The sequence below is a fragment of the Chiloscyllium plagiosum genome, unplaced genomic scaffold (genome assembly GCF_037043375.1).
Source record: "Chiloscyllium plagiosum isolate Xiang-an unplaced genomic scaffold, Cpla_swu_hap1 HiC_scaffold_13, whole genome shotgun sequence".
In the NCBI taxonomy this organism is placed as follows: Eukaryota; Metazoa; Chordata; class Chondrichthyes; order Orectolobiformes; family Hemiscylliidae; genus Chiloscyllium; species Chiloscyllium plagiosum.
In genome coordinates this window covers 35,940,349-35,953,514 of record NW_028270151.1, presented here as the reverse complement: position 1 = coordinate 35,953,514, position 13,166 = coordinate 35,940,349, and the positions used below count along the sequence as shown (strand labels likewise).

At 38.9% G+C, this 13,166-nt stretch overlaps 1 protein-coding gene across 1 annotated transcript; it reads right to left on the bottom strand.

Annotated features, from left to right (window-relative positions):
• LOC122556322 (phospholipid scramblase family member 5) lies at positions 1 to 12,388 on the bottom strand. The gene is made up of 7 exons (XM_043702947.2): positions 11,983 to 12,388; positions 10,149 to 10,223; positions 9,452 to 9,644; positions 7,305 to 7,416; positions 6,453 to 6,552; positions 539 to 597; positions 1 to 454 (listed from the first exon to the last, which is right to left on the bottom strand). The coding sequence occupies exons 1-7, from the start codon at positions 12,386 to 12,388 to the stop codon at positions 428 to 430; spliced, it is 972 nt and encodes a 323-aa protein (XP_043558882.1). The 3' UTR covers positions 1 to 427.
• Positions 12,389 to 13,166: the final 778 nt, after the last annotated feature.

The following is a 13,166-nucleotide window of genomic DNA, read 5'->3' as shown; positions in this document are numbered from 1 at the left end:
GGTGAGTTATTCATTGCACAATTCCCATCTCAGACTTACTCTTGTAGCTGCAGTATTGATATGGCTGGTGCAGTTAGCTTTCTCGCAAACTAACAAAGTGTTGATAGTGGGGAATTCAGCAATGGCAATGCAATTATATGTCAAAAAGCAATAGTTAGATTCTCTCTTGTTGGAGATGGTCATTCCCTGGCTCAATGTATTTTCTTTGAACAACAATAATATGCTTTATAATTGATGTTTCATATACAGGTAGTTAAGGCATCTCTTGATCAAAGAAATACAAAAATGTTTACAATTGTTTCAAGCCAAACAGGTATATTTACATGAACTGAAGTGTAATTTATTTTCAATATTTTGCACTTCAACATTTAAACTTTTTTTTATCAAACAACCTTGCTTTTGATGGGGATGAAAGGAATCTTGAAGTTCAGCTCATTTCAAAGAACATGTAGTTCTGTAAAGAAAATACAAACATAGGATGGTAAAACTAACTAAAATTTTAACACTGAAATAAAGTTTGATCATAATTGCAACTTACAAGTAAGAAGGCAGCAGCCAGCAAAAGCACTTTTGCGTTTGGATTCATGTTGACTGGAACTATATTGAAAAACATGTAAGTAAATGCACCAGGATCAGTTTTCAATCAAATATCTTAACAAGAGCATAAAACATAACATACAGATCAAATGAGTCTTTTTGTTTTACCTGAACCTCCCTTACTTATCTAACTGTCAAAATAATCTTTTATTCCTTTTTTTGTCATTTATGTATTTAACTTAGTTCCAATGAAGAGTCACTGGACTTGAAGCAGATGTTGCCAGACCTGCCGAGTTTCACTAGCAATCTCTGTTTTTGATTCAGATCTCCAGCACGGGCAGTTCTTTGTTTTATTTATTTAAGTATTTAGCTTCCCTTAAGTGTATCTGTACTATCCACTTCAACAACTTGTGGAAACAAAATCCACATTCTCAATGAATAAAAGCAAAGCATTGTGAATGCTGGAGATCTGAAATAAAATGCAACGTGAAGAAACTCAACAGGTCTGGCAATGTCTGCGGAAAGAGAAGTAGAGTTTTGAATAGAATACGACTCCTCTAAAAATAAGAGTTTCTCTCTCCAGAGATGCTGCCAAACCTGCTGAGTCTCTCCAGCTTTTTGTTTTTATTCCATATCATCGTCACTCTGAGTGCAGATGCTACTTCTGAATTCACAATTTTATTTCTTAATCGGTAAATATTGATCGCCTCCAAAAAACCTTTCAGCATTGTAAAGATCTCTAAGTTTCCATCAGCCTTGTCTTTTGATTAAGTAACTCAGCCTATTCATCATTTCCGGCTATGAATATGCTGACAGTTGTGCTGGCATTCTTGGAATTTTATTATTTTGATGCCTCTACATTATTTTTATGAAATAATGGCCAGATCTGCACACAGTATTCTGAATGTAATCCAAGGTTTAGTACAATTTTTGCCTAACTTCCTACTTTTCCATTCTATATCTATAGAAACTATGTTTGATTTATTTTTAATGTCCTTCTTAAACCACATCCTTACTCAGTGGTTTTTATGTTTGTGCTCCCAGATCAACTGCTTTATCCTAGTTTGTTCCTTGTTTTCCTTGCAATAACCCCTACAAGCTCCATGGAGAATTATTAATTAATCTCCATGTGAAACTTGATGACTATGAGTTCCCTTGGAAACAGGCAATGGCCTGCCCAGCTAGAAAGCATCACTTGAGCCCTTTATAAAGCATCCCATGTATGGGGGAAAAAAAGCATCCTTGAAAGGTCAGTTAGAAATTATCAATAAAGCATTCAGCAATTGATAGTTAAAAACAGAAAAGAAAAAATGTCACAGGGATTTGGTGCTGGGAAAGTCATTTAGTTGCCTGTGATAACATCTTCAGAAATAGAAAGAAACAAAAAGCATCCCAATGCACCTGCAGAACTGTCTGTCCCAGGGTAGAAGTAGACTATGTACTCCTTGAGTAGTGGCTCTATTTTGGTGTTCAACAACAAACAATGTTCCTTTCCAGTCCTTTCAGGACTTCCTGAAATATTATGCACTTCCTTATTTTCTTCCCAAATATAATCAACTTATCTGCATTGAAACTATTTTTTCAGTATTTCAGTTCTGCAAATTTCTTAATCTCAACATTTATTTATGTGTCATTTTACAGGTCAACATTGAAAATTCCATGGTGGAAAGGGATTGTAAATTGGTATGGTATAATGGATGCAGGTATTTCCAAATCGTTAAGTCATATAGGATATGAGGACACCATTCATCTGATTTTGCCTGCAACTCTGAAGGAGCTGTCCAAGTAGTTTTATTTTGTGTTCATTCCCCATAATCTGTAATTTATCTATTTATACAATTCTCTCTTGCATGTTCCTATTATATCTGTTTCTGCTACCAACTCAAGCAGTGCATTCCAGTACATCAAACACAATTGTATATAAAAATGATAGAAATTTTCCTCTCCTGTTTATCTGCAATAATTTCAAATCTACCTCTCCTGTAGCTATAAGCCTGCCCACTACTGAAAACTGGTTTTCCTTATTTATTTCATCCAAACCTTTCAAAATTCTACTAAAACATCCTTTAAACTTTACTGCTCTAAAGAGATAATCCTAGCTTCTTTAATCTCTTCAAAAAGTTGCAGTTCTTCATCCCTGGTAACATTCTAGTAAATCTGCTCATCCATACATACCTGTGCTCAGTTCACTATGGGAGTATGAAAGTACTCAACATACCCGAACATTCAATATAAAACAGCTCTCCTTATGTTTGTTTAGGAAATATTCATTCTGTAAGGTATTGCCATTTTGTGAAATATAAATCAGCAGTATATAAATATTATCTCAGTACACTGATCAATGTTGTGAAGCAATCAAGGTCTTTCACACCAGGATATGAAATTATACTTTTACTATGCTTGCTTGTTTTGCCTTTAGCAGATATAACTTACTGAACACAGAAGATTTCTTCTATATCAATCACAATATCTTTCGAATTTACTGGAATGACATGATTTGGTATGTTAGGCATTAAAGTTCCAGCAGGAAAGTTTGCATGCCAGAAAACAAACAAGAAAATAAAGTACCCACTGGTCACTATTTTCTACCTAATCAAATAGATAGATGGGAAATTGTATGTTTTGGAGTCTGCTTGTTTCAATATATGTTCCTTAAAAGGGAACTTCTGCATTGGGAACACTAAAGAAGTAAGTTGATCTTTGTATAAGGAGTTAGCAAGCTTTATATTGGAATTATAACTGAAAACGAAGGGTCATCAATTTGAAAGGTTGGGTTGAATTTTGTAAGGGTCTGATTGATGTGAGCTATGGTGAGATTTATGCCAGGATTGGGCAGAATCATCAGCAAAGCCTATTTTGACAGCGGGAGCATTTTGGCAAGTGAGTTTCTCACTAAACAGCTGCGAGCTACCAAATAAGGGGTTTTATAACTTCTCAAAATTTACTAATGCCACGACATAACTCATCTATATTCAGCTTCCTATCATACCACAATCACTGAACAAGCTACATGTTAAGAACCTACAACATGGAAGCCAGAGCAGGATTCTGATGACTTTAGTTTGCTACTGGCTACAGAGAGCCTCTCTGTTGCTCAGCACCAAATACCATCTCAGGGCATGACTCACAGCCACCAGCCACATCCCTTGTCCACTAACATTGGCATTCAACATTTGCCAACCTCTCCTGACTGTCATGGCATCTCTTGGATCCCATTGCAGGCTGCTCAGGAAGGACAGACTTACTTTGAAGGATGTATCAGCAACTAGCTTTGAAAGGCTGCTCCAAGGACAGCTCGTGCATGGACAGGCACTTACATCTCAGGGCTGCTCACCTGCTCTCAATGCAAGCTCACTAGTACCAACCACCATTCCTGCCTTGCTTTGCCTTGTTGTGCCAACCAGCACAGTCACACAACCAGGCACAAATAGTCCTGTGAGTCTATAGTGGCTAATCGGGGGCTATGATTGGGGAGATGTCTCATCAGGGCCTGTCTGATTAGGTCATAGAGATCTACAGCACAGGAAAAAAAATCCCCTCTGCCCATTGCATCCATGCTAGTTAAAGCAACCACCTCAAGTGAATGGGCCGTGGTCAGTCTGTTAGGTCTGTCTATAGAAACTAAGAGGAAAAGAGGTTTGTTGGGGAGTAGCAATGTTTCATGCGATGGGGTGCAGATGTGTACATCTCTTTAGCAGACTGGTGGTGCTGGTATCTGGCTCTCCATTACGGCTGCTAATCTGTCCATGGAGGCAGCCAGATGATTATATGACTCACTGCACTCCTGCAGCTTCTGGGCAATGAAGGGTGGGACTAGATTGGGTTAGGATATCTGGTCAGCGTGGATGAGTTGGACCGAAGGGTCTGTTTCTGTGCTGTACATCTCTATGACTCTATGACTCTAAGACACACTTACCTGTCTGCTGCTCCTGTGCCTCCCTGTGCATTGTGCCAAAGCTCCCGATTGCTGACACCACAGAATGCTGTCCTGCCTGGAACTGAGCAGGTGTTTGGTCTCTGATCAAGAACTAGTGCACTGAAGCATTTCTTCCTCAACCAACTATGGAGTGTCACAATGAGGTCCTCACCTGATTGTGCCCTCAAATTTTCTAACACTAACGTTTCCACAACAATATCAATATCTGAGCTGGTGGAAAGTGGAAGGGACAACCTTGCTGATGCTTCCCCTGAGGCCTCCATTCTCCCTTCTCTGGAGGTCAAGGATATGGCTTATGGGGGAATCATCCATTTCTCTGCAGAGGTGGGGGAGGGGGGGCATCCCAGTAGGAGCTGAAGCCTAAAGAGAGACAGAACTGCCACTGACAATTATTACAGTTGGTGTGCAATGAGACAGTAGGATTAATGTGGGGCTTGCAGTGGAATGAAGAGTAATATTATTTCTTCAACCTGTTCAGAGATGTTATTACATATTTCCACACTGTCGGGAATCTAATCTAATCTAATCTAATCTCGAGAGCCACCTCCATGCTTACTCAGTTGGAGGAACATGGATGCCTCAGCATCTCCACAGGAGCTTTCCTGGTCTTTTCCTGCAAGAGCCAGAATTCATAGGGGATGAAGAGTCAAATGTTAGGCACCCTTCCACCCATCTGGTCCCTTTCTGTCTTAATGTGAGCTGTCTTCCCCTGGAATGAGAACAAGGAAGTGCTGGAGAGAGGTGAAAATGGCAGGTGTAGGCGGTTAAAATGTAGTGTGGTGTTCTGGACGAGAGAGTAGGCAGTGCAGAGGCCTTTGGAGGTAATGGTGTAAAAGGTTGGAGGGGAACAAGAGCCAGTGAGAGAGGATATTGTGGGCAATATTGAGAGTGATACAGTGTGATCCTTGGTGGGAGGTAGGTTAATAGCAGAGATAAGAGTGAGTGTGAGGTAGCAGAGAGGCATGTGGTACTTATCCTGGCAACTCACATCACTGCTGGCCATTCCTCTACACTGTGGAGGTGGCAATGACCTACATGCCAACCTCAGACCAGGCTGCCAGAGTTGGGTGACATGATGTCTTCTGTTATTCCTCCAGGAAGAGGATGCCCCTGATTTGCTCCACTCCCTTCACTGGGGCCTCCAGAATACGTCAGAGAATCATGGCACAATCTTCACTGTCTCCAATATGTTCAGGTGATGTCCTTGACTGAGTAGTTTCGGAATGCCAGTCCTTGTCTGGGTGCACAGCAACCTTTTAAATATGGTGCAGGTGCCAAATCTTTCAGCAGATACTTAGTGAATGGTGAGCTGCTCCAGGAATTATGTGCCGTAAATTGGGGATAGAATCAGACATGGAGATGATATTGAGGTGGGATAGGTAGTTAATAAGACACGTTTGAGAAGTTACTGTGAGAAATCTCTCTAGATTCACAGTGAAAATGCCTTCAAAAAACTAAACACAACTTGCACAGCCAAAAAAAAAATACATTACCCCAATAAAACTGTTCTCTATCTCCAGATACTGCCATACTTGAGTATTACCAGCATTTGCTGATTTAATTTCAGATTTCCAGCAACTGCAATATTTTGCTTTTGTATTAAGGTTTGATTTGAATCCTTTCGCTCAAAAGCACTAACACAAAAACACAATATTCCTTACCTAAAATATGAATGTCATTATTTTTTAATTATTAAGGGCCGTATTGCCCATCAAGTGTTCAACTACCTATGGAAGCACCATCATTCTGATTGTAATGGAATTTGTGCAATATCTTTTGCATCATTGCCTTAGTGTTGATTTTGCACTTGATTATAATCAAAGTATTGCCACTAAAGAAAACGTTGATGCAATTTCATTGCATTCTTGTATAAACACAAGGCAAAACATCAGATCAGGTGTCATGTGATAAAAATTGGAGTTTTTAAATCAATAAATGTTTAAACTTCTGTTAACTATTCCTTATTAAATGTTCTTACAGTCTACTCCAAAGTATTCATGGTCCATATTGTATTCTGAATTGTATCCTTGCCACCGTTTCCAGATTGATCCCAAATGGTTCCCAATCTTGGATGTAATCTGTAATGTTATGGACATGTTATTTACAGATGGGAATGGTAAGACTATAATTGATACCAAAGTGTCTGTTATATTGTCATAAAATTGCAACACATCTTCACATTGTTTAGCAGTATCTTGTGAACCAATACGAACCGTGACCATTTTAAAATTTGATAGTTATAAGTAATTTTAACTGCTAACAAACAAATAAATCTATTAGAAATGAAACTTTCTTATAAATGAGTGACAAAATTCCCCCCAAATTGGAGAAAACATGAAGGAAATAAACTCTGCTGCTATTTTAAATGTCTCAAACTCCAACAATTTATTATTTTTGGATTGATGATCTGAGATGGACTAATCATATTTCTGTCTTTCTTTACAGTTTAATATCTAGTTCAGCATGAGACTTCTAGACACTCATTTGATGGAGATGTTCATGGGAAGAAGGGCTCATGCCCGAAACGTCGATTCTCGTGCTCCTTGGATGCTGCCTGACCTGCTGCGCTTTTCCAGCAACACATTTTCAGCCATGGTGATTCAATGGCAATTATAATTCATGTCACTCATCAGCCCAAATCTGAATGTTGTCCACCCATGATGCAAGCAGACAATGTTAACTGCAAATGGATCTGAATACTGTAATCATCAGCAAGCATCCCTACTTTTGGTCTTATGAGACTTAGTCTGTAATAGGGAAGGTATGAGTATATTCAGAAAAATACCTTTGGCTGACTCGGTATCATTCTAATTATGTTGAGTGTTAGTACCTTAAATTCCTGGTCTGAATAACAACGGCAAGGACAACAGGAGCCATGAATTTTCATAATCCCATGTCCATTCTTATCACAGATTTCCAACAATGGTGTGAACATGCTCCATCTGAAGCCAGGGACACAAAGGAACACATTCACTTTAGGGCTCAGTACTTGTTCAGCATTCTGTAGACTAATATAACCTGGATGGATGCAAAGTCAAACTGTTTCAACAGTTGTTTATCTTTTCACCTTCCTCCAAATGCTACAGTTTATAAATAGGTATCCTTCTACAATAGATCTAAATTCCTGCATGATGAATTAATTGCTAACTCATTTTACACAGACTCCTTAATGTTGCTGCAGAGAAGTATTTTCATCCTGATTTGCTTGTGTTCGTGCATGCACGATAGGAAAACTATACAATTTCTGCAGCACTTAGTCATATCCTCATAAAATGTGATACCATTTAGCTATTAACTGTATTAAACTATCCCTGTTCTGCAGAAGTCATATCAGACAAGAAATGTCAACTCTGCTTCTGTCTGCACAGATGTTGCCAGACTAGCTGAGATTTTCCAGAATTGTCTATTTTTATTTCACTTATCTAGTATCCACAGTATTATGCTTTTCATGCTGTAAGCCAATTAATTTTATAGTAAAAATGCAGATTAGAAAGTTCTGACTTAATTATGTTTTGTATGATGAGGTGGATGCAGTAAATCAATAGGGGAAATTGATTTGATAAACTGTTTCTCTGTTTTGTGTAATAACAGCAATAATTTGTGTTTCTATAGCACCTTTAACAATGTAAAACCATTCAGGAGTATTATTAAATAGAATTTTTTGTCAGAAATATAAAGAGGCAGAGTAATTTAAAATAGGACTTTCAGAACTTAGGGTTGCGGGAGCTGGAGACATGGTTGCCACCTGTGAAGAGATTAAATTTGGGAAACTCTCAAGGCCAGAATCGGAAGATATTTCGGAGGATTGTAGGTTTGAAGGAGATACAGAGCTGCTGGAGAGCAAGACCATGGAGGGATTTGAAAGTATGGATGAGGAATTTAAAGGTGAGGCCATTGCTTAACAAGAAGTCAAAGAAGATCAGTAAGTAAAAAGGTGATGAGTGAACAGGACATAGTGCAAATTAGGATATGGTAAATAGTGTCTTGGATGAACTCAGGTTTACAAAGCGTAGCAAGTTGGAGGCCTCTTGGGAGTGCAGTGGAACACTCAAATCTAAAGCTAACAAAAGCACAACTGAGGGTTTCAGCACCAGATGATTAAGACAGGGGTAGATTTCATCAGAGTTATGAAGTGGAACTATGTTGTCTTTGTGATAGCATAAACATATCTTTGAAAGTTTGCCTCGGGATCAAATATTGTGAAACTGTCTGGTTCAACCTCACAAGGACAGAGATGGTGCTGGTGGCTAAGGAATGGAGTTTGCAACAGGGAGAGAAGCCAATAGCTTAATATTTCACTCCAGGGAAATGATAAAAGCATTTGAACCCATGATGCTGCAACTTAATTGAACTAAACAATTAGACATACAATTAGAAATATAATAATGCGTGCAATTCTGGGCTCCCTCCTATCAGAAGGATGTTATGAATCTTGAAAGGGTTCAGAAAAGTTTACAAGGATGTTACTGGGGTTGGAGGATTTGGGCTATGGGGAGAGGCTGAATAGGCTGGGGCTGTTTTCCCTGGAGCATTGGAGGCTGAAGTGTGACCTTATAGAGATTTATAAAATCATGAAGGGCATGGATAGGATAAATAGACAAGATCTTTTCCCTGTGATGGGGGAGTCCAGAACTAGAGGGCATAGGGTTAGGGCGAGAGGGGAAAGATATAAAAGGGACCTAAGGGGCAATGTTTTTATGCAGACCGTGGTGCGTATATGGAGTGAGCTGCCAGAGGAAGTGATGGTGGCTGGTGCAATTGCAGCATTTAAAAAGCATCTGGATGGGTATATGAATAGGAAAGGTTTAGAGGGATATGAGCCAAGTGCTGGCAAATGGGACTAGATTAGGTTTGGATATCTGTTCGGCATGGATGAGTTTGACCGAAGGGTCTGCTTCCATACTGTGCATCTCTATGATTCTATAATTGTCCTTGTAGTGGTTAAGATAAATAAGAGCAAAGCCTGATAAGACTTACCTCTGCTTAATTGCACCAATTTGTTCTTTCTGTGCATTGAACACATTTATCTCCATTAGGCAGCATCCACAACAGCAGGCATCTACCCGGAAAGGTCTGGCAAAGTGCAGTACCTCCTCTGATTGTAGGTTATAGATCTTTATGCAACAGGACCGAGCTGCACCACACAAGTTCAAACACAGGCAAGTAGTATCTGAAGAAGATATAGAACTGATGAAAGTTCATTAAGGGGTATAATGTTCTTTCAAATATTCAGTTAACATTGTTTTCCAGGTTTCAAATGAAAAATTTCTTATGACTCTATTTCCTACTGGAGCTGCTTTCCCTGGGTTCAGTGTTAACTCTTCAGGATTCTTAGCATGTAGTATGCATAAACTATAGCGCTTCAGTTTCCCATTGTGTTTTGGAGTGTACAACTTTCAATCCCAAAGGAACTAAAACTCACCTTTAAGAATAACCTGAAGCCAAAAGTATATCCCCAGAAAAGTTCCCAGCACAAGGAACTATTGTAATGCTATAAACAAAAGGTCTCAAATCTCGTTGACATTCTACCCTAAATTCCCTTAAATATTTGCACAATTTTCAATGTGTATTCTGTCAGATTTATTTCAATTTCCTCTTCATTCATACAACTCATTTTCATTTCTACACAGTAATTTTTTTGTCAATTCTATTGTTGTTTCACCCAAAACATTACCTTCTGATGCTATGTACAGTTGTTCACCTTTTTGAGAGGTGATAATGTATGTTCTGCCAGGGTCACAGGTAAGACCTGAAATGGAAATGGAGCAATGATAGATTATCAGCAAATGCTCCAGACTAAATATCATCACAACTTCTACATTATAATTAAGTAAAAAAATTATCAAACATAGTAAATGAAGGTTAGTCAACTTCATTTTGTATTTATTCCCAATATGCATTTTGTGGTGGTGATCTTGTCTCATAAACTTGATTGAGTTTTCTGAGGAAGTGACAAAGATCATGGATGAAGGTAGGGTAGTAGATGTTGTATACATAGACTTTACTAAAGTATTTGTCAAGGCCCCTTATGGTAAGCCGGTCCAGAAGATTAAGTCTTATGGAATCCATTGTGTACCTTGTATCTGTAGATGAAGCTTCTGTGGTGCCATGGCCTTGTTTCTGGAGAAACCAGTACCCTCACCAGTTTCCAAAATGTTGTACTAATCAGCAAGCAGGAGAAACTGAGGAGATTCCTGTATAACCTGCCTGGTTCTCCTATTCTGGGTAGCAGTCACCCTTTCCCTCTCTGCTGGCATGCTCCTAACCTGTGGTGACCACATTCTTGGATGTGCTATCCATGCAATCCTCTGCCTCGCGGATTCATGTTCGAGACTCCAGCCACTGCTCATGTTCCAAGACCAGGTGTTTAAGCCAGTGACACTGTACAGATGTGTTTGTCTATGGAAAATAGTATGTCCATGACCTCACACATGCCATGGAATGTACATTCCCCTTGACCCAGCTGACCCGTCATCTTGTAACGCTAAAACTACTTGTTACCCTAAGTATAAATATAAACATATGATTAAAATCTTACTAGTAACAACTTTATTTTGCCTATGTTAATTTAATTTTCCTTTGGTTTCCCTTATTATTTTATTTAACTTTGGCTTGATTTAACTTTACTTTCCATTTGATAGTTTTCCTTACTGAAATCTATGTAGATACTCCTTCTTGAAAAATTATCTTTTTTCTAGTATTAAGCTATTTAAACTCACTCCCTAAAAGTAGTTTCTCACCAACTAATGCACCTCAGGTTTTCCTATGATATGGCTCTTGGATTTTTAGCCTAGTTGCTGAGTAGCCCTGAGTGGATAGGTCTACCAAGATCCAGTTGTCTCTGCTCCCAGAGAGAAGATACTGAGCCTCACACTATCTTTATCCGCTGCCAGGTACAGGTTTATCCTGCAGGTCTGGGCTGTCTCCTCTGCCAGAATGTTCCTAGCCTTGTTATCCCATTGTCATCCAATCCCTTGTTCAAAAAAATCTGCCTTCGAACACTGCTAAATAAAAGATTAAAATTTTTGCTTTGCTTCTTAATCCATGCTTTCTCTAATTTTTCTTAACTCTTCTACCACACCTTGATTTGTTTTCTTTCTTTTGTGCACATTACATTAAAGCTGCTTGGTAGGTATAAACTGTTCACAATCTTGAAGACTATTATATAGAAAACTGAATGCAATTTGCAATTGAGCTTTAGATTACTTTACTTTAGATTACTTACAGTGTGGAAACAGGCCCTTTGGCCCAACAAGTCCACACCGACCCGCTGAAGCGCAACCCACCCAGACCCATTCCCCTACATTTACCCCTTTACCTAACACTACGGGCCATTTAGCATGGCCAATTCACCTAACCTGCACATTTTTGGATTGTGGGAGGAAACCGGAGCACCCAGAGCTATCTGATATTTCTCAATGGTCTAAAACTATTTAAACACTGTACGTTACTAATGCTATAAATGCATGCTGCACAAAGTAACTGATTTAAGAAAATTCTATACGCGCCTTGGTATTCAGCCTTTGCTGTGATACAAAGCTGATAGAGTTTGAAGAGTGGCTGTAATCCAAGAAATTCCTGCATGGTCCCACATCCTTTTACATCCTTCGGGAGTGAAGACGTGTGAAAACACTCTTCTGTTTTGGAATCATTAAATTGCATCTGAAAGGAACACTCTTCATTTGTGTTCTCAAAATTTCCATCAGCAATTTTCTCATCCAATACTCTTGATTTTTCTGAATTAATCCTGCTCGAGTCAAAGTGTTGCCATGTAGCACCTGAAAGTACAGTATTATCCGATAGTTCATCAGTTTGTTCATTTTTCTTTCTTTCTAGTCTACCTAAAAGATTTTCAATGTGTTTTTCCCTTTCTAAAAATCCAAAAGGGGCAGGTTGTGTGGTTACTGCAGCCATTTCTGCCTGCTTCTTCACATTTGTTTAAAAAAAACCTCTCAAACTTGCTATCAGATTACCAGAGTTACCATCACAACAGACTGGATTTTCATTGTTTTTGTAATAAAAGACTCACTCAAGCAAAAAGGCGAACTCTTCCTCAGGAGGGCAACAGCAATGTTAACAAAGCCCTTCAGAAAAGAAAGACAACATTGAATATATTAGAATAAATTGTGGGACAGAGAAAAGATTCCCAAGAAGTTCTGTTCAATTTCACAAGTCTGTGAGGTAAAGTAAGCTTGCACATTTAGTTATAGGACAATTAAGAATAAACACTGACAACAAAATTCTATGAAATTCTAAATGACAGAATATATCAGCTGTATTCTGTGCTTACCTTTAGTATTCATAAAGTTGGTCATCACTTTAGGACTGCACTGTCACAGCATTCATGCGCAATTTCCCTCAGCTCAAATATGTACTGGGGCCGCCCAGACAGGTAGATGGTTTGTGACACAGTGAATCACAAATAGGCAAAATCAGGTGGTAGAATCAGGACCAGCAGCGCAGAGACCCTACTACAGGTAAAGGACTTTCCAAGCTCTATTCAGCCAGATACCAATGCTGACGCTCAGGAGTTGTTGGCACAGAGGGCAATTCTGGAGCAGCAGGAGCAAATGCGATAGTCTATCAGCATTTTCAGTTACTCGTGCAGAATTAATGAGAAATTTCATGGCAGAATTGCCTTTATGTCTCGAGCCTTTCGCCTGGTATCTGTGTTCATGGAAAAATTGGCATT

What these genes read in the sequence shown, in the direction of transcription:
- LOC122556322 (XM_043702947.2), bottom strand. Translation starts at nt 12,388, where the DNA reads ATGGCTGCAGTAACCACACAACCTGCCCCTTTTGGATTTTTAGAAAGG. An exon ending in ATTGGTGCAATTAAGCAGAG is followed by an intron (nt 7,417 to 9,451) that starts GTAAGTCTTATC and finishes CCCTGGCTTCAG; the next exon opens with ATGGAGCATGTTCACACCAT. An exon ending in TGGCTGCTGCCTTCTTACTT is followed by an intron (nt 455 to 538) that starts GTAAGTTGCAAT and finishes TTTTCTTTACAG; the next exon opens with AACTACATGTTCTTTGAAAT.